Genomic DNA, 21327 nt, shown 5'->3' with positions numbered 1-21327 from the left:
TATGACTTTTTTGTCTCATTTTGGACGACATACTATACTATGACTTTTTTGTCTCATTTTGGACGACATATTAAAGGATGACTTTTTTGACTGATTTTGGACGACGTACTATAGTATGACTTTTTTGTCACATTTTGGACGACATACTAAAGTATGACTTTTTTGTCTCATTTTGGACAACATACTATACTATGACTTTTTTGTCTCATTTTGGACGACATATTAAAGTATGACTTTTTTGACTGATTTTGGACGACGTACTATACTATGACTTTTTTGTCACATTTTGGACGGCATACTACACTATGAATTTTTTGTCTCATTTTCGATGACATACTAAAGTATGACTTTTTTGACTGATTTTTGACAACATACTATACTATGACTTTGTGTCACATTTTGGACGACATACTAAAGTATGACTTTTTTGACTGATTTTGGACAACATACTATACTATGACTTTGTGTCTCATTTTGGACGACATACTAAAGTATGACTTTTTTGTCTCATTCACGACGACTTACTTAGGTATGACTTTTTTGACTGTTTTTGGACAACATACTCTACTATGACTTTTTGTCTCATTTATATTATACTATTACTTTTTTTTCTCAATTTTGACGACATACTAAAGTATGACTTTTTTGAATGTTTTTGGACAACATACCTTAATGTCACAGCTTAGTTTAGTATGCTGTCATTTTCTGAACAGTGTGCTGTATCCACAGTAATAGCGCCCCCATTCTGTCTGTTTGTTGCAGCAGTCTGAACAGTGTGAACAGCAGCGACTCTCGCTCCAGTGGCTCTCACTCTCATTCGCCCACGTCTAATTTCCGTTTCCGAGCGTCTTCGTCCTCGTCTTCGTCTCTTCTCCTTCAGCAAACTCCTGCTCGACTGTCCTCCGTCTCGTCTCACGACTCCGGCTTTGTGTCGCAGGACGCCTTCCAGTCCAAGTCCCCTTCCCCCATGCCTCCAGAGCCAGCACAGGTGAGGTGTGACCACGACCACAGGAGGGCGCTCTGACCCAAACACACTTCCTATTTCCATGTTCAGGAAAAAGACTGAAACTCTGATTTTTCTTGAAGCGAAAATGACAAAAAAAATGTTTTGATTGTTCTCAATTGACAAAAGCAACATTTTATTCTAGTATGAGTTATAAATGTATATATGTTAGTTTAGGACAGATACTTTTAATTTTATTTTTTGATATAAAATAGATTTCATTTTTACAAGTATTAAGGCCACATTGAGAAAAAAATAATTCACAGACTTTGAGAATAAAGTCTTAATTTACGAGAACGAAGTCGTAACATTCTGACTTGTCGTTTCACGAGAGCAAGAAAATGCCTCTTTTCCGCAGAAAAAACACGCAGACTTGGAGACTTTATTCTCGTAAATTTACGGCTTTAATCTCTTAGTCTGTTAATTTTTTTTCCTCAATGTTCCCCAAAAATTGAAGAAGTTCTAAGATTTATCGTAAATTAATAAAAACTTTATTTCATGCGTTTTATGTGAAGGTTATTTACAGAAATCTTTTTGTAGGGGACATTTTAAAATGAAAACAATTATTGTAAAGTGTTAAATAGATCCAGGCCACAAGAGGGAGCCAGTGCAGCTCATAATCTGTGATCAACGGTCGATAAATCTGTGAAAATATTTTGGTATAAATGTAACTTTGCATTGAGTTTACAACAGAAAATACACAGATTATTGTCCGTATTGATTACATTTTACGAAAGTTCATGATTAAATATTCATCAGAAATGTTGCAGAGTGTTTTTAAACGTCATGTTTTCAGGTTTTCACGTCACATCTTTGGTCGTTTTTCCTCCGCTCACCTTCAGTTACACAATGGTTTCGACCATCACGCTGCCCTCTGCCTGCACGGCGCAGTACTGCAGGCTCAGAATACTCCCCTCCACCCTCCATACTTCACCTCCACCTCTCCCATCTCCTCGCCCTCCTGTTCGCCCGTTTCTCCCACATGGCCGTGGTCGCGTTCGGGAGACTCGGGAGAATTCTCCCAGGGAACAAACCCGACCTGCAGAATCCTGACCTGGAAGGTCTGATCCTCGGTTTCCCTCATGTTTTACTCCTCGTTTGTCCTTCTTTCTTTTACTGTTAGTGTCTGTTTTTCATCTCATTTCCACATCAGTCTTTCAGCTTCATACAACTGTTAGACACACTTTACCAACAGGAAACTGAAGTCACTCTCCCACACCAAACCCCATAGAGAAAATCACTGATTTTAACATCACACACTTGTCGATCCACTGCTGCCTCCATCACTAAGTTCAAATGTCTTATTTTCTCAATTGTTCAGATTGACTTCAGTGACACAAAGTGACCACACGAGGCAGCAGAGGAGCAGCAGCTCCTGTGTGCCCGCAGCTAAAATCACTGACTTTCTCTATGGACTTTGGTGTGATTTTGTGGTTTGTACTAAAGAGTCACCTGATAAAATCTACGACAGTTTAAGTCTTAAGAACACGTTCACGGCTTTATCTCACTGTGAGACACACTGAAGTTAGTAAAAGCACTCACTCTCCCACACCAAACCCCATAGAGAAAATCAGTGATATTAGCTGCAGGGACACCGGAGCTGCTGGCTCACTGCTGCCTCGTGTGGTCACTTTGTGTCACTGAGGTCAATCTGAGTAAAGGATTTTAAAAGGCCAACTGAGAAAATAAGACATTTGAACTTAGTGATGGAGGCAGCAGTGGATCAACAACTGTGTGTGTGTGATGTTAAAATCACTGATTTTCTCTATGGGAGAGTGAGTGTGTGTGTGTGTGTGGGAGAGTGTGTGTGGGAGAGTGAGTGTGTGTGTGTGTGGGAGAGTGAGTGCTTTACAAACTTCAGTTTCCTGTTGGAAATATTTGTTATTAAAAAACTTTTAACCAAATTTCCATCAACTCTAAATAAAGACATTGATTATTGATGGTTAAGGATGACTGAAGTGGACTGATGTGTTTCTGTGAAGGACTGGACCAAACCAGGTCCATACGATCAGCCCATGGTCAACACTCTGAGGAGGAGCAGAGACAGGAGAGAGACAACAGAGGGCGCTGATGTCACTGCTCCAGGGGAGGAGCCACAAGGGGTGAAAGGAGGTCATGTTCTGACATCACCAAAGGTCAGATGTTTTCTTTTCTTGATGTCAGTCAGTCAGTCAGTCATCATCTAACCGCTTTATCCTCCACCAGAGGGTCGCGGGGGGTGCTGTGCCAATCTCAGCTACATCGGGCGATAGGCGGGGTCACACCCTGGACAGTTCGCTAGTCCATCGCAACATTAAACTTTGTTTGACTTACTTGAAGCACTTACTTCTAGCTCTTGTTTGTAATAAATTATTGTAAGTATGTCTGCTAAATGACATGTATTGTAAACTTTTTATCGATTAGCGAGAGCTGTTGTGTGAGTATATCACATTTCACAAGTCCTCCCTATTTATTTAGTGTGACTTACATATCGTGATATTATTGTAATTTTAATAATGTATCGTGAATTAAATCAATACATTGTCAAACTAGTTGACAATTAATTTAGATTAATTATTGTTGCTGCTGACAAACTTCATTGTGGATCATTTGCTTTTGTTTGATCGCGATGTGTGAAGTCGAGAAACGACGAAATCTCCATGAGGAAGCTCCGCCCACCAACAAAGCATTGAAACGCGGCTAAAGAGCTAACAATGTTTAAAAGTGCAACAATGTTTTTCTTTGCTGATGATATTTAGTTTTTCTCGTGGACGTTCAACAAAAGACTGATTATTTATGTCCGTCTGTGTGTGTCCTCTGTCCCTGTGTGTGTGTGTGTGTGTGTGTGTGTTGGCAGGAGGACAGAGAAGCCCATGAGGAGTTGGCCAGAGTTCTGGCCCGAGGTCTTCATCTGGACATACACGGCTCCTGCAGAGACTCACTGCAGAGCTCGAGCGGCTACAGCAGCCAGACGAACACCCCCTGCTGTTCAGAGGACGCCATCCCAGCACAAGGTACACACACACACACACACACACCTTAACCAGTTCCTCAGAAATCAGGTTCTGCCTCATACTTACTGGGTCTCGTCTCTGGTCCAATAACACAAGTTCTGTGGGTGTCTCCACAGTCACCTTTGAAGGACATGTTATTATTGACGTTGTCACGTAACGTATGATTTCCCGATGTTTAGCTCCAGATTTTGTCTTTTTGGAGAGTAAAAAATCAGTTTTCTTGTTTCCTCCAGTGTCAGACTGCGACTACTACACCGTGGGCATGGATCAGGAGCAGCAGTCATCGTCAGACTACGATAAATCCTGCACCATCCCAAGAAACAGCGATGTCAGCCAGTCGTACCGTCGCATGTTTCAGTCCAAGCGTCCCGTGTCCACGGCCGGTCTGCCCTCCAACCCGTCCACTGTCGTCACACCCGGAGTCGCCACCATACGACGGACGCCGTCCTCCAAACCCAACCTGCGGCGACCGTCCGGAGGCCTCAGCCTGGGCCCCATCCCCATCAAACCTCCCATGATCCCTGTGAAGACCCCGACTGTGCCCGAACACCCCGGGTTCCCTGGCAGGTCCGTGTCGGAGGATGGCAGCTCACTACGGACTCAGCTCAGTCCTCTGACGCCCGGACTGCTATCACCAAAGACCAGTCCCTCCGACAAGGGGACGGATCCTCCGACACCACCACCACCACAGCCCGGCGGGCGGGTGCCCGAGCGGGACCGCCAGCCTCTGCCAGAACTCCTGGAGGAGACAGAGTACGGCGAGGTGGAGGATTATCTGGTGGCCATCCGACGAGGAGTGAAACTCAAGAGGACGACGACCAATGACCGATCAGCGCCAAGGGTTCACTGAGAGACACGTGGACGTGGACATTTTGTGTCCCTGGGTCAATTTCAGGATGTCGACTCTTGAAGGGACACAAAATGGCCACCGCTGAGTGAATGTTAATGGGAACTGTGACACTATCGCAATCAGGTTGGACATTCTGGAAAGATTGTGCCGGGACAACGCAAATCCGCCGCAGGACTCAAACTAGCCAGAATGTTCTATTGTTACGGATCAGAACCAAAACCAAAACAAATATTGGATGAGGACGTGGACTCGTACATGGTCAAGGATTTGTCAAAGCTGTTGGTCAGAAAAGCGAAGAGCGTTCCTTCTTTTGAGAGAAACTCATTTGTCAAACTTGAAAAATCCGATGTAAGACCTGAGATAATTCTCTCACGGAAACGTCGGAACTGACGAGAAATGATCGAAAGACACGTACGAGAACTTTTCGTCGCAAACTGACTGAAAAATGGAAGTGATGAATAAAAACGTGAAAAACATTAATTGTAAATACACATTTATAATTTGACGTGTTTGTACGATGTTTTATTCGGGGTGTCATATTTTATGCCCCATTGTTCTCCAGTTTTCCTCTGAAGGTGCCAAACGCTCATGTGCCACAGTTTTTATTTAATTGGATTTTCTGTTGAAGAAAAAAACAAAAAAAACGTGATCTTACTGCACAGGTTACAGGTCAAGTTGCAGTCGTTAACATCACACGTACAAGTATTTTTACATGCGTGTTGTTCCGCAGTTTATTGCAGTTCATCCCAGTATCCAAAACTCCAAACTTTCGACGCATTACAACTTTCTTTTGTAAAACAAGAATCAAAAATATTTTAGCATCTGTTAAAAATCGTGGATCAGTATTTTTTCACTACAAATTTAAACAAAATAAAACTTGACCAACGTTAGCTCCCGTTATAGATTCTGTGAGTCGTTCTTCTTTCAACACGTCGTGAACTTTCCACCAAATGTAGCAACTGTACAGAGCGTGTTAGCATACGTGGTCATGATAGAAAACCGTTGCGACTTAGGATGTTGTGAATGTGAGTAAAGTGTGTTAAAGTTAAAGCGGCAGTATCAGGAAAACGTGCTACAATTGCGATATATTGCGACATAGCGTCCTGTAGTGCCTCGAAATTTGCGCAAGAAATCAAGGTAGAAAACGGTAAAAAGAGCCGCAATTTCTTGCTACTACAATGAAAAACGTTATTTTGACTGGGTTCTAAAAAAAAACTGTTACGTATATTATATATCATTAGCTTAACATTTATATTCAAGTCAATGTATTTAAGGCAGTTTGTGGATGCTAGCAACGTAGCACAAGATGAGCGAGGAATCATATCTGTTTGCTAAACACAATTCTAAGCTAGGTCTCCATAAACCGCACCCTGTGAGATGCTAGCTGTGGCTAAAGTGACTGTGACAACTGTGTACGAACTACTCATGTAATAAACGCAACCCAGCAAGCTTGTTCATGCTAACTGTCAAGTAGCCCGTGTTAACGTATTAGTGGCGTGGGGGGGATTAGCATAGCGAGCTATAATACACAAATAAATCCACCCCTGTTGCTACTTAGACACGCGCAGAATATAGATGTATCATGTCCCCACCCCTTTTTTGTGTGATAACGTCTGACTTGGCGGTTGAAGTATGATGAGTCATACAGATAGCAATCTAAAATATTATAAATTATTATTATTACTAATAATAACATGGAAGAACAGCACCGCCCAGTGGCTGGAGGTGGCGTTGCCCACAGTTTATCGCGCCACAAATCTCAGATTTTTTTGCAGTTCTTCAGAGGAGCGTACCTATTTTTTTTGGATAAACAAAGAGACACAGCATCTTTTCATCGTAGCGACCTTTTGGGTTTTCACCCAGAAGGGGGTGTGGTCTTTCAGGCAAAAAAAAAGTGACATACAAAATGTCTGCTCTCATTTTTTTATTACTATATTTATTCAAATTAATGTTTTTAATTTTTATTTTTCTGTCGTAAACCACGTTTCTAAACTGTATTGATTGCGTTATATCTATAATGTTATGTTAAAGCTATAATATATAATACAATGTTATTATGATTTTTTAGTAATAGCAGCAATTTTTTTTGTCTGCGTCAAAACAAAGATCGTCCGTTATCGTTAACGATTTTTCTTAATCTATACGCGTTTCACATGTTGGAACTTCTCGACTGTGTTGTGACGCCGATGCGTTTTTAACGACGTGTGTGAAGCTGAACGTTCGAGTCTGCGACAAATCTGTAACTTGCGTTTTTAATCATGCTCGCTGAGAATCACTAGAAATAATTCACTCAAATTATTTTACCGATTTTTCCCTTCGTCAATGTTGAGACAAGTTGCCAATTTTTTTTATAGTGTAAATGCAAAACAACGCTTTGTTGTACAATTATCATTATTATTATTATTGTTATTATTGTTATATTGGACGTTCTTATTCAGTTGTGGTTTTTCCTGGTTTCCTTTCACTGATTAACTTTGTGCCAAATTTTTTATTTTTACCTCAAATTGATAACGTCAATAAAATTTGAGCTGTTGTTTTCCTTTTGTTAAATTATTATAATCACTGATGAAAAACAGTTCAAAGCTTCTGAAATCAACTTATTTTTTGTTGTCAATGTTTTAGATTTTTTTAAAGACACTTTACAACCGAAAAGTGAGAGAATTATAAAATATTGAATTTAATCATTGACTTTGTTTACATCAGCACATGAATGTCAAGTGGTTTTGATGAAATCTGTCAGATTTTGTTCATAAAACGTTTGACCAATGAGAAAAAAACAAACACAAAATTGAATCCAAAGAATTTAAAAACTATCGTCACACGATGTCACATTTCTGTTGAACTGTTGTTCATGTTTATTCATGTTTCATTTCAACTGTCTCTTATTTCCTATGTAAATAAATAGTTTTTGGTTCAATAATAAAATTCGTAGCAGACAAAGTGTATCACGACTGTTTTTTTGTTTTTTTAATTTTTATAAATTTAAAATTTAACGTAACAAATAAATTAGGTTAAGTTGCAGATTTATTTATTTTTTAAACTTTGCCAATATTTCATATATATATATATATATATGTTTTTTCAACTAATTTTTTGGCACAAAATGTAAATATCTAAAAATAATTGACTTTGTTACAATTTTATAAAATTTAACAGAAAATAACATGCTGCTAAAATTACACAACAAAACATTGCAACAAATGTTACAAATTTTAAACATCAAAACAAATTTAGAAAATTGTATGCAACAAAAACTGCAGTTACAAAAAGTGAGGATTTAAAAAAAAATCTTTAAAATGTTTTGGTTTAAAACTTGATGTTATAAAAAATGACTCACAAAAATGTTAAAACTGTAACATTACAACAACTAAATATTAGACAAAAACGTCACATTAGAATGTAACAAAACGTGTTACTAACGCTACAAAAAATGTACAAATTTAACAAAATTTAACATTACAAAAACATCAGAAACGAGGCAATCAGAGATGGCAGACTTCACCCCATTCACGCAACAAACCTCTGTTGGCCTATATGTGAAGGATGTGTGTTCAAATCCCGTCAGGGTCAAACATGGGCAACAGATATAAACACGTTTTACAAAAACTGCAGTTAGCAAAAATACTGGCATTTTTGCTAACATTTCAAATATGTTCCATAAAAAAAAAAGAAATGTGTCGGAGATGATTTTGATCATTTTAAATAATTTAATAATCATCGTTCGTTTAAGTTTTAGTTTCCAAAATTAACCAATTGTGGGGTTTCAAAGTGAAGACTTCGAAACCTCGAAACCTGCGATTTTGGCGTTTTGAAAAACTTCTCCGACAAACTATCAGACACAGTAGGTTTAGTTTGTCTTTTATTTATTTATTAGTGCCACAGCAATTTATCGATTAACAGTGTTTTTTTCAGATTCTTCTTTTTTAACGTGAATATTTTATGGCCATACAATGTTGGATAATAATTTGTCAAAAACACAATTACGCCGATATCCGATATTTGGAGGGAAACAAAACCAAAGAAAATGATCTAAACTGTGAACCCGTTTGAAAAATAACTTTTAATAAAATAACAAATTAAATGCCACTCACCATCACATAGTGGGCGCTGTGACTTTGTTTGGGAGTGGAATGAATGGAGGCTCTGGGATGCGCAAACTCCGCCCCCCCTACATGTCCGGTCCAATGACTGGCGGGAATCACACAGACTCATTTGCATATACAAATAACCATATCATTGTGACACGCCCACATTTTAATTATAATTGTAGTTTGAATCACATTTAATGTCGCAAAAATACAAACACGAATCTTTGTGTTACACACACACACACACACTCTTAGCTGCTGGTGCTCACACTGACCACAAGGTGGCAGCACAACAGCATCAAACACTTTGATCGCATGCTTTGAAAAAACTTTCGCTCCGACAATGAAAACGACGCAAAAACATAATTTAAACACGAGATGATTGAGAAAAAAAAACAGAATCTTAATTCATTAATGAATTATCCAAACAATAAAATCAAAAACATTAGTGTAAAAACTTAACTTCAACACATACAGAACATAATTAATATTTGTTGGTGCAGAAATAACGAGATTGTTCAGTTCTCTCCCGGTTCTAAAATGTTTTATTTTTTTTATTATTTTCATTTAAATTGTTTGTTTAAAGTTTCAGACACAAAGAGTTTCTGGAAAAAGAGAAAGAACGCTATCGTCTTTTGAACATGAATCACTACAACGATTCATCCATTATTAATGAATCAGATGGAAGTGTTTTTTGTTTCTTTCAGCTTCTTAAATGTGAATATTTCGGGTTATCTTTGCAACGTATGACAAAGTACGGATGCATAATATAGGACGCTTTGCCGATATCTGATATATAATATGTTAAATATAATAATTGACTTTATTTACATCACAAATGGACTTGTTAGTGTTTGTGGACCGTGATGAAAAATGGATGTCGTCTTCCGTTCACAGAAAACACACAAGCAGAAATTAGCTAAATTTTTGCCGCCGCTGCGTCACTTTTTGAAAAAAAGTTTCTGAAGTTACCGGTAAACGGACTCTTACTTTGTTTTTCAGATTTTTTAGCTTCTTAAACATAAATATTCTGTTTTCTGAATGCTTGGGCCAATACTGATTTTTTTTATATACACACACATATAAACGGTAGGTAACACACACATATAGAGTCGCCCCCTGGTGGCTAACTACATGTTCGCACTTTCTGGTTAGCTTCGTCCTGAAAATGGAAGAAGACCACGCCCACTTTTCACTCACGATCTGGTCATTGAGACGTAAATAAACATAAAAACCTAAAATAGTTTGTTTCTAACGGTGTCTGCGTCTCCTGCGGCATGATGGGAAATAAATAAGCACCTGTGTCCAGCTGTGACCCAGTTCTGATTTAGCAGCTCATGCTAACGAGCTACATCCATGTGCAGCATGCCACCGTAGAAACACAAGCGCTGCTGAATTTACCTGCAGCAGAGACGACGTCTCTTCAAAGCACTCACCGTGGCGCTGATGGTAAACTTTATTGCTACGAGAAGCGAGCGGATCGATACCGAGTGCTGCTGACGTGAGGAATCTGAGAGGAAAGAGAGCGGAGAAATGGATTTGAATCAGAGTGAGACCTCTCTCTCTCTCTCACACACTGAACGTGGTCATCAGATTTGTCAGAGCATGAATACTTGATCATAAAGAGGTCGGCTGTATCAGTGTGGACCACAGACCACGACGTCAGGAGGAGTTTGGCGACTCTGCGTCGGCGCAGGCTTGTGCTTCTTTGTCGCCGTCCTTGTCGTCGTCCAGAAAAAACAGCGGGAACATTCCCAGAATGCATCCGATGGACACGCCGATGGCTTTGCCCTGCAGCGGCGGGAAGAGACGAAACTCCACGTGTTTGACACTGTTATTATTCAAAGAATCTACTTTATATGCTTTATCTCACAGTGACGTTTGTAAAGCACTCACTCTCTCCCACACACACACACATTCTCACTCTCTCCCACACACACACAGTCACTCTCACACACACACACACTCACTCTCTCCCACACACACACACATTCTCACTCTCACACACACACACACACACACACACACACACACACTCTCTCCTACACACACACACACACACACACACACACACACACACACACACACACACACACACTCACACACTCACACACACACACACACACACACTCACTCACACACACACACACACACACTCTCACTCTCTCCACACACACACACACACTCACACTCACTCTCCCACACCCACACACACACACACACACACACACACACACACACACACACACACACACACACACACACACACGGCTGCCTCCATCGATAAGTTCAAATGTCTTATTTTAGTGAATTTGGCTTTTAAAATCCTTTGTTCAAATTGACCTCAGTGACACAAAATGACCACATGAGGCAGCAGAGGACCAGCAGCTCCTGTGTGTGTGTGTGTGTGTGTGCGCGTCAGTCTCACGGTGAGATAAAGACGAAGTGAACGTGTTCTTAAGATGTCGTAGACTTGTATGTAACACACTGACGTACGTGTCTATAAATAAAGTCTCACCATGTGAGAGCTGACTCTGGTCTGCCACATGTCGGCCTGTTTGGGCGTCAGATCTGGACCCTGCATCCCCAGTTTAGACGCCAGAGCCTCGACGTAACCTGCCAGACTGAACATCACACAAACTCTCTCAACAGCAGCTCACATGTCTGAACAAATTCTGTTTTTTAAATCTAATTTAATTTTTAAATGTACTCAGAGGTAATGTTGAGGTTTAAATCTCTTTTACATGTGACAGTGAGAGTGTGCATGCGATGAAACAACCATGATATCAACAATTAACACTGTAAAAACAATAAATACACTGATTTATGCAAAAATAGTAGTTATTATAAGTCAATGTAATGAGGTGAAATAACGAGACAAAAAAAGTTTCAGTATTTATCGTTCATCACACGACATAATAACTATGTTTGGAGCCTTTTTCCATGTTTGAATGTTGTTGTTACAGCTTAAAAAACATCACGTTTCTTACCCGAGACCGGCCAAATCTGACACCAGGTTCCCCAGAGCAGCAGCTGCAAACACAGAGAGGGAAACACTGACGAAGATCATTGAACCTGCTTTATAATAACTTACTCATTTAAATAATTACACCTGGTTCTGGTTCAAGCCTCAGAGAAAACTGAGATTTAACAAACTCGAGAGTGTGTGTGTGTGTGTGTGTGTGCGTGTGAGTGTGTGGGAGAGATGTTAAAATCACTGATTTTCTCTCTGGGCTTTGGTGTGGGAGAGTGACTGGTTTACTAACGGTCTTAAGATATCGCACACCTGATCTGGTGCAGCTTGAACCAGTGCCCGTTCTTATGGAGGTTCTTGGCAGCAGGTGGCGCTCAGTGCGTTTGGACTGTGATGACACTGATTACTGTGAGAGTGAGACGTCAAACGGTGTCCTCGGTGAGGACGTCTCCACAGACTGGATGAGGATTAAACAAAAAGAAAGCAGCGAGAGCAGAGCTATTGATCTGGAGCCCGACGCGAGCTCTAACTCACACTTTGCAGAAGAAAAACGGGAGCCAAGTATCCATGGAAACGGAATATTCTGGCAGAGAAGTGATGGGAGAGCGGCCGCTCCACTGCCTTCATGCTTCTCATGGTGGAATAAAACACCATTGATCTGCAGTGAACTGAGATCTGTTTAATTTCATGTAAATATCTCAGAGAGACTTTTCATCCGTCCATTATTTTCTCCATTAATCGAGTTGTTTGGTCCAAAAAATGAACTCTATAACCATAAAAACTGAATTTGTTTTGTTGCGTCGTGTATTATTGTTGTTGTTGTTGTTGTTTCAGAGGATGCAACGATCAATCTTTTCATAATCAATCAATCGTTTTGTTACACAGATAATAAATGAGTCGTGTCAGAAGATGTTGACAAATGTGGATCAGTGTTTGTCAAAGTCTGAAAATGATTCAGTTTGAATGAGTTCTTTGTTTTATGGAGCAAAGAAAACAGAAAATCTTCACATTTAAGAAGCTGAAAGCTGACACTTGCTGGTTTTCCCGGGTAAATGAAGTCAAAAGCCACCAACGTTGTCATTTTCACGGAGAGAAACCTCGTGGCTTTTAACACGAACTTGAACAAGTGAAGCATAAGTGACGAGTAAACGTGTGCTAAACAAACATGAACAGGTGAATTCTTACCGGCCATGGTGGAGATTCCCAGAGTGACTCCGATAGACAACTCGATCTGTGTTCCCTGCACAACAGAAGAGGACAGAGGACAGTCCACATTATCTGACCATGACACGGGTTACACTGTGACTATCATGTAGGGTTATACTAGACTTACTGCTGCGATCATGATGGCGTTGTCAAGGAAACCGAATCCAACAAAGGGGAGGGCGTTGTGAAACAAAACTGCAAAAAAAGAGCGGGAAAGGTTTCTCAGAGTCAAAACAAAGACGAGAGGCACAAGAATATCAGTGTGTGTGTGAGTGTGTGCACATTTGTGAGAGTGTGTGTACATTTGTGTGTATGTGTGTGAGTGTGCGTGAGTGTGTGCGCGTGTGTGCGTGTATGTGCATGTGTGCTGCATGTGTGTGTGCGTGTGAGTGTGTGTGTTTGTATGTGCATGTGTGCGCAGTGTGTACATGTGTGCATGAGTGTGTGTGTGCGCGTGGAGTGAGTGTGTACATTTGTGCGTGTGTGTGTGTGTGTGTGCGTGTGTGCGTGAGTGTGCGTGCGTGTCAGAAACCCTCTCACCGTATCTGATCTGTCCTGCAGTCGGTGGTGAGGGCTCCAGGGTCTCTGTGAAGAAGAACAAGAAACATGGACTCATCAACTGTGAAGAAAAAGAAACATGGACTCATCAACTGTGAAGAAGAAGAAACATGGACTCATCAACTGTGAAGAAGAAGAAACATGGACTCATCAACTGTGAAGAAGAAAACTGCTGTAAACATGGACTCATCAACTGTGAAGAAGAAACATGGACTCATCAACTGTGAAGAAGAAAACATGGACTCATCAACTGTGAAGAAGAAGAAACATGGACTCATCAACTGTGAAGAAGAAAACATGGACTCATCAACTGTGAAGAAGAAACATGGACTCATCAACTGTGAAGAAGAAGAAACATGGACTCATCAACTGTGAAGAAGAAGAAACATGGACTCATCAACTGTGAAGAAGAAGAAACATGGACTCATCAACTGTGAAGAAGAAGAAACATGGACTCATCAACTGTGAAGAAGACGAAACATGGACTCATCAACTGTGAAGAAGAAGAAACATTCTCTGACCAGAGGCGACAACAGTCGAGTCCACAAAGAGAACGTCAGGAACTCCTTAACTAACGAGGGAAAACATCACTCCATCATCAGCTTTCACAGCGCGTTGTGTTCTTACGTCATCGTGTGTTTATTTGCTCGTTCTGAACTGAGTCAAATTCTATTTCTTTTGCATGGAATCTGTTACAGAAACTGAGTTTGAGAGCTTTCAAATCCAAAATGAGAGGTCTTATCTCATTTTCAACACCTCATTGGAGACATGTCACGTGCCAGCCTGCTTCAAGACCTCGACAATAATCCCTGTTCCCAAAAAGCCAAGGACCACAGGACTCAATGACTACAGACCCGTCGCCCTGACCTCTGTGGTTATGAAGTCCTTTGAGCGTCTTGTGCTTTCACACCTGAAAGCCATCACCAACCCCCTCCTGGACCCACTGCAGTTTGCCTACAGAGCCAACAGGTCTGTAGACGATGCAATTAATCTGGCCCTCCACCACATCCTCCAGCACCTGGACTCTGCAGGAACCTACGCCAGGATCCTGTTTGTGGATTTCAGCTCTGCCTTCAACACCATCATCCCGGCTCTGCTCCAGGAGAAGCTCTCCCAGCTGAGCGTGCCTGACTCCATCTGCAGGTGGATCACTGACTTCCTGTCTGACAGGAAGCAGCATGTGAAGCTGGGAAAACATGTCTCCGACTCACAGGTCATCAGCACCGGATCCCCCCAGGGCTGCGTTCTTTCTCCTCTGCTCTTCTCCCTGTACACAAACAGCTGCACCTCCAGTCACCAGTCCGTCAAGCTCCTGAAGTTCGCGGACGACACCACCCTCATCGGACTCATCTCTGATGGTGACGAGTCCGCCTACAGGTGGGAGGTTGACCAGCTGGTCACTTGGTGCAACCGAAACAACCTAGAGCTCAACGCTCTAAAGACAGTGGAGATGGTCGTGGACTTCAGGAAGAACTCAGCCTCACCTGCACCCATCAACCTCTGTGACTCCACAGTTGACACTGTGGATTCCTTTCGCTTCCTGGGAACTATCATCACCCAGGACCTCAAGTGGGAGCTGAACATCAGCTCTCTCATCAAAAAAGCCCAGCAGAGGATGTACTTCCTGCGGCAGCTGAAGAAATTCAACCTGCCAAAGACAATGATGGTGCACTTCTACTCCTCCATCATTGAGTCCATCCTCACCTCCTCCATCACCATCTGGTACGCTGCTGCCACGGCCAAGGACAAGGGCAGACTGCAGCGTGTCATTCGGTCTGCAGAGAAGGTGATCGGCTGGAATCTTCCATCTCTCCAGGACCTGTTCGCCTCCAGAACTCTGAGGCGTGCAGGAAAGATTATGGCTGATCCCTCCCACCCCGGACAGAAACTCTTTGAGTCACTCCCCTCTGGCAGGAGGCTGCGGTCCATCAGGACCAGAACCTCACGCCACAAGAACAGTTTTTTCCCGTCTGCTACTAGCCTTATCAACAAGGCCCGGAGACCCCCCCCGACACTCTGACTCCTCACACTCCTCCTCTGCCTCTACATGTCACATTATCATTACATCCTTTTTATGCGTTATATTAACGTCATTACTGTGAACTTTGCACCTTGCACTGTTACTCACTTCTGCCCAGTCGTACTGCTCTTTACTGCTCTTTCTGTAGTGCTCTTTTTCATCTTTAAAAACATTTATATACTGTGTATATATACGTTCACTGTTCACTTTTGAAACTTTTGTATGCTTGTTATGCGCCAATGACACCAGAACAAATTCCTTGTATGTGCAAATCGTACTTGGCAATAAAGCTCTTCTGATTCTGATTCTGATTCAGTGCAGGAGCAGTAATAAACAACTGTGTGTGTCCACACTGATTTTGTGAGTGTGTGTGTGTGTGTGTGTGTGTGCGTGTGATGTTAAAATCACTGATTTTCTCTGTGGGGTGTGGTGTGTTGAGAAACAGCGATTAAACAAAAAAAATAAAAGACTAGCAGAATAAAATCCACGTCACATGATCACATCTTTATCTCACTGTGAGACACACTTATCCACACGAAACTGAAGTTTATAAACCACTCACTCTGTCCATGGAGAAAATCAGTGAAAACTAAAGCTAAATGAATGGTTGATGGTGATTAGTTAAAAGAACACACTTGTGCTGTACCTGTTTTGTTAAAAATATCGTTATAATATCGCCATTCGAACAAAACATATCGAGATATGAGTTTTCCCTGACCTAATCACATAAAGGTGGTGCCTTCAGCTGCTCTGTGTTTCATGGTGCGTTCACTGTCCTCCTGTTCTCTGCAGTTTCCCACTGCCAAGAACCTTCATCACGTGTGTGTGTTTCTGTGTACTCTCAGTCTGGGTCAGCCTGACTCAGTTTAAGGCAGAAAAGCAGAGTAAAGAATAAAGTTGGAAATTGTGGATTACGTGAGCATCTCAATAAACAGCTGGAAATAAACAGTAAATGATGAGAGTTGAGCTACAAACATCTTGGTTTTATTACTAATCTCATGTATGAAAATAAAATAAATGTTTATTTTTTTCTGTACACAGTATGTTATTCATATTAGGCTCCAGAATCTGTTCATTTTGGCTCTGAAAACTTTGAAAATGGTCAAAATAATGAAAACTAATTTTCTTAGTAATGTTGAAAAAACATTACAGGTCCTGTAAAAATGCCACTACTGTTTATTTGTGTTTACCAGTTAATAATGAAGGGGAAGTGTAATGTTTATTTACTGCCTTACATTCAAGAATTGAAAATGACGCCCACACTGATTTGAGACGTAAACATGAGGATGAATGAATAAAATAAAAATATCAGTGTCACATCTCGTCTTCTTTTCCCTGCAGTACATTCATTAGAGGACGCGAACGATGACGTTTGCCTCAGAAAGTCTTCACTATTAAGCAAGTGTGTGATTATCAGCACCGCCTCCACCCTCTGTTACTTCACTGCTAATGAGCCGAGCTGCAGAGAAACACTGACACGCGGAGCAAAACACCATGTTCAGCCGTCACAGCACACGGGGGGAGGAGCCACTGCTGCCTCAGTGACACAAGGTGACCACACGAGGCAGCAGTAGACCAGCAGCTCCTGTGTCCCCGCGTCCTAAAATCACTGATTTTCTCTATGGACTTTGGTGTGGGAGAGTGAGTGAGTGAGTGAGTGTGTGTGTGTGTGTGTGTCTGTGTGGGAGAGTGGGGAGTTTACGAGACGCTCAAGGCATTTCCTTTACTCAGAAATTAGTTGTAAGAGTTGTAGTCGCAAGTATATGCTGATACCGATATCACAAACGCAAGTATCTGCCTATACCGATGTCACAAACGCAAGTATCTGCCTATACCGATGTCACAGACTCCAGTATCTGCCTATACCGATGTCACAGACTCCAGTATCTGCCTGCCTATACCGATGTCACAGACTCCAGTATCTGCCTATACCGATGTCACAGACTCCAGTATCTGCCAATACCGATATCACAAACTCCAGTATCTGCCGATACCAATGTCACAAACGCAAGTATCTGCCAATACCGAGCATCACAACCCAGTATCAAGTATCTGCCGATACCAATGTCACTAACGCAAGTATCTGCCTATACCGCTCAGACTCCAGTATCTGCCAATACCGATATCACAACCCAGTATCTGCCGATACCAATGTCACTAATGCAAGTATCTGCTGATACCAATGTCACAAACTCCAGTATCTGCCAATACCGATGTCACAAACTCCAGTATCTGCTATACCGATGTCACAGACTCCAGTATCTACCCAATCGGCATCACGAAACCCAGTATCCGCCGTCGATACCAATGTCACTTCACGCTATCTGCCGATACCAATGTCACAAACTCCAGTATCTGCCAATACCGATGTCACAAACTCCAGTATCTGCCTATACCGATGTCACAAACTCCAGTATCTGCCTATACCGATGTCAAACCCGGTATCTGCTCATACCAATGTCACAAACCCAGCATCTGCCTATACCAACTCACAACCCAGTATCTGCCGATACCAATGTCACAAACGCAAGTATCTGCTGATACCAATGTCACAAACTCCAGTATCTGCCAATACCGATATATCACAAACTCCAGTATCCGCCGATACCAATGTCACAAACGCAAAGTATCTGCTGATACCAATGTCACAAACCCAGTATCTGCCAATACCGATGTCACAAACTCCAGCATATACTATACCAATGTCACAAACTCCAGTATCTGCTACATACCAATGTCACAAACGCAAGTATCTGCCTATACCGGATGTCACAGACTCCAGTATCTGCCAATACCGATGTCACAAACCCATATCTGCCAATACCGATGTCACAAACTCCAGTATCTGCCTATACCGATATCACAAACCCATCTTCAATACCGATATCGAACCCAGTATCTGCCGATAACAATGTCACTAACGCAGTATCTGCCTATACCGATGTCTACACTCCAGTATCTGCCAATACCGATATCACAAACTCCAGTATCTGCCGATACCAATGTCACTAATGCAAGTATCTGCTGATACCAATGTCACAAACTCCAGTATCTGCCAATACCGATGTCACAAACTCCAGTATCTGCCTATACCGATGTCACAGACTCCAGTATCTGTTCCAGTATCTGCCGATACCAATGTCACTAATGCAAGTATCTCACGATACCAATGTCACAAACCCAGCATCTGCCAATACCGATGTCACAAACTCCAGTATCTGCCTATACCGATGTCACAAACCCAGTATCTGCAGTATCTGATGTCACAAACCCAGTATCTGCCCATGACCAATGCCCACAAACTCCAGTATCTGCCCATACCAATGTCACAAATCCGCCGACACCAATGTACAACCAAGTATGCTGATACCAATGTCACAAACTCCAGTATCTGCCAATACCGATATCACAAACTCCAGTATCTGCCGACAAACCAATGTCACAAACGCAAGTATCTGCTGATACCAATGTCACAAACTCCAGTATCCGCCGATGTCACAAACTCCAGTATCTGCCTATACCAATGTCATTAAACCCAAAGTATCTGCCTATACCAATGTCACAAACGCAAGTATCTGCCGATACCAATGTCACAAACCCAGCATCTGCCAATACCGACATATCAAAACTCCAGTATCTGCCGCAATACCAATGTCACAAACGCAGTATCTCGCTGATACCAATGTCACAAACTCCAGTATCTGCCAATACCGATCACAAACGCAGCATTCGCTAATCACAAACTCCAGTATCTACCATCGATGTCATTAAAACTATACCGATGTCACAAACTCCAGTATCTGCCTATACCTGATGTCACAAACGCAAGTATCTGTCACAACCCAGTAATACCGATGTCACCGAGATCAAACTCCAGTATCTGCCTTATACCGACAGTCACAGACAGCATTCAAGCCAATACGATATCATTAAACTCCAGTATGCTTGCCAATGTACTATGCCGATGTCACAACCCAGTATCTGCCAATCCAGTATCTGCCTAATACCGATGTCACAAGCATTCGCTAATACCGAGTCAATGGAATAGCATTGTCGGCACGATACCGCATCTGCCAATACCGAGCATCATTAAACTCCAGTATCTGTCGTATACCAATCAATGCATTCGTGATACCAATGTCACAGACGCAAGTATCTGCCGAAACAAATGTCACAAACTTGTGTCACAGACTCCAGTATTACCAATGTCACAAACTTGCGCATCCCATATTACCAATGTCACAAACCTGTATCCTGGCGAAGATACCAATGTCCAAAACTTGCATCCTCATGATACCAATGTCACAAACTTGTGTATCTCATGATACCAATGTCACAAACTTGTGTATCTCACTTCATACCAATGTCACAAACTCTGTGTATCTCACTTATACCAATGTCACAAACTTGTGTATCTCACGTGCCAATGTCACAAACTATGAGCAATGTATCTCCAATGTCACAAACTTGTGTATCTCATGATACCAATGTCACAAACTTGTGTATCTCACGATACCAATGTCACAAACTTGTGTATCTCATGATACCAATGTCACAAACTTGTGTATCTCACGATACCAATGTCACAAACTTGTGTATCTCACGATACCAATGTCACAAACTTGTGTATCTCATGATACCAATGTCACAAACTTGTGTATCTGCCGATTTTATTTCATTATATGGACCAAAATGGCATCGGTTATCGGCCAAAAAAAAACATGAATCGGTCGAGCTCTATACTTTTTGTCAGTCAGTATCGGTCTGGGTGTGTGTAGGCAGGAAGACTGTACATGTGACACGTGACCTCTGACCTCGTACCTTGAGCGATGGCCATGGACTCGAAGCTCTGCAGCTCCTTCAGCAGACACGTCCTCTCGTTGGAATGGAGCCGGTAGATGAACTCCTTGGCTCTCTTCGGGGAGTTGAGCGGCTCCCTCGGCTCGTTCCTCCCGTGTGTGCCCATCCCACGGCGGGGCACGTGAGGCGCTGTCCCGGGCGGCGGCAGCAGCAGTAGCAGAGGGAGCGGGAGCTCCGGTGGCGGAGTCCGCCTCAGTCCCGACGGTAACTGCAGCAGAGCGGGAGAGCGGACTCTGTGGAGACACAGCCTCAACATGGTGCTTCAGTTAACACGACCAGTCCCGGCGCGGAGACGTCGTTAAACCTGTTTTTCCTCGGCCGGCTCTGTGAGCGCCGTCTCCCCGCTCTGACTGCGCCTGCTACCCGGGCTCAAGTTGTGCCTCCCTCGGTCTCAACAGCTCAGCGGGAGGAGGTGGGGAAAAGCGACGACTTCGGACGAACTCTCCGCCGAGAGTCGGGTTTTAACTTTAACTTGAACTTTAACACGCTGGCATATTCCCGTGTTTAAACCGCCGGGACGTCAATGTTCCAATGTCCACACACCGCGTTCCAGTGACACTCGTCAACTTCAGACTGAACAACCGAGCCAAACCAAGCTAGCCACAGTTTAACTACGAAGCTTCCGGTGAAGCTTTTCAAGAGAAAAGCTCCTGCTTCCGGTCGTAGCTTTCATATTAAAGCAAGTTGCCTAGCCTGGCCTAGATAGATTGATTCATTGTTAAAACGTATTCTCCCCCATATTACGGCTTGTAACGGCCAAACGTGGTTTTTAAAA

General features: G+C 42.2%; 3 protein-coding genes across 4 annotated transcripts in view; 1 reads left to right on the top strand and 2 right to left on the bottom strand.

Annotated features, from left to right (window-relative positions):
* Window positions 1-713: 713 nt before the first annotated feature.
* Window positions 714-7789, top strand: LOC122761695 (protein MTSS 1-like; the record flags this gene model as incomplete). Its single annotated transcript, XM_044016935.1, has 5 exons — window positions 714-988; window positions 1846-2064; window positions 2986-3138; window positions 3840-3996; window positions 4230-7789. Coding segments are annotated over 5 exons (1421 nt in total), but the record flags the coding sequence as incomplete, so codon positions are not given.
* rnf139 (ring finger protein 139) overlaps window positions 3999-21327 on the bottom strand; it is a 28748-nt gene continuing 11419 nt past the window's right edge. The window contains exon 7 of the transcript XR_006358617.1: window positions 3999-4020. The gene's annotated coding sequence lies outside the window, so the exon portion shown is untranslated. The remainder of the gene's footprint in view (window positions 4021-21327) is intronic.
* tmem65 (transmembrane protein 65) lies at window positions 8117-21162 on the bottom strand. Of its 2 annotated transcripts, XM_044016934.1 has the most exons (8): window positions 20514-21162; window positions 13655-13699; window positions 13242-13309; window positions 13094-13148; window positions 11925-11967; window positions 11453-11558; window positions 10548-10725; window positions 8117-10444 (listed from the first exon to the last, which is right to left on the bottom strand). In XM_044016934.1, exons 1-7 carry the CDS (start codon window positions 20806-20808, stop codon window positions 10597-10599), a joined length of 741 nt encoding a protein of 246 aa, XP_043872869.1. In that variant the 5' UTR covers window positions 20809-21162; the 3' UTR covers window positions 8117-10444; window positions 10548-10596. The 2 variants fall into 2 exon arrangements, with proteins under 2 accessions (XP_043872869.1, XP_043872868.1); XM_044016933.1 differs by having other exon boundaries at window positions 8117-10725.

Source organism: Solea senegalensis, unplaced genomic scaffold, assembly GCF_019176455.1.
Source record: "Solea senegalensis isolate Sse05_10M unplaced genomic scaffold, IFAPA_SoseM_1 scf7180000014891, whole genome shotgun sequence".
Classification (NCBI taxonomy): Eukaryota; Metazoa; Chordata; class Actinopteri; order Pleuronectiformes; family Soleidae; genus Solea; species Solea senegalensis.
The sequence above is the reverse complement of the archived record's forward strand: the minus strand, read 5'-3'. Positions and strand labels throughout refer to the sequence as shown.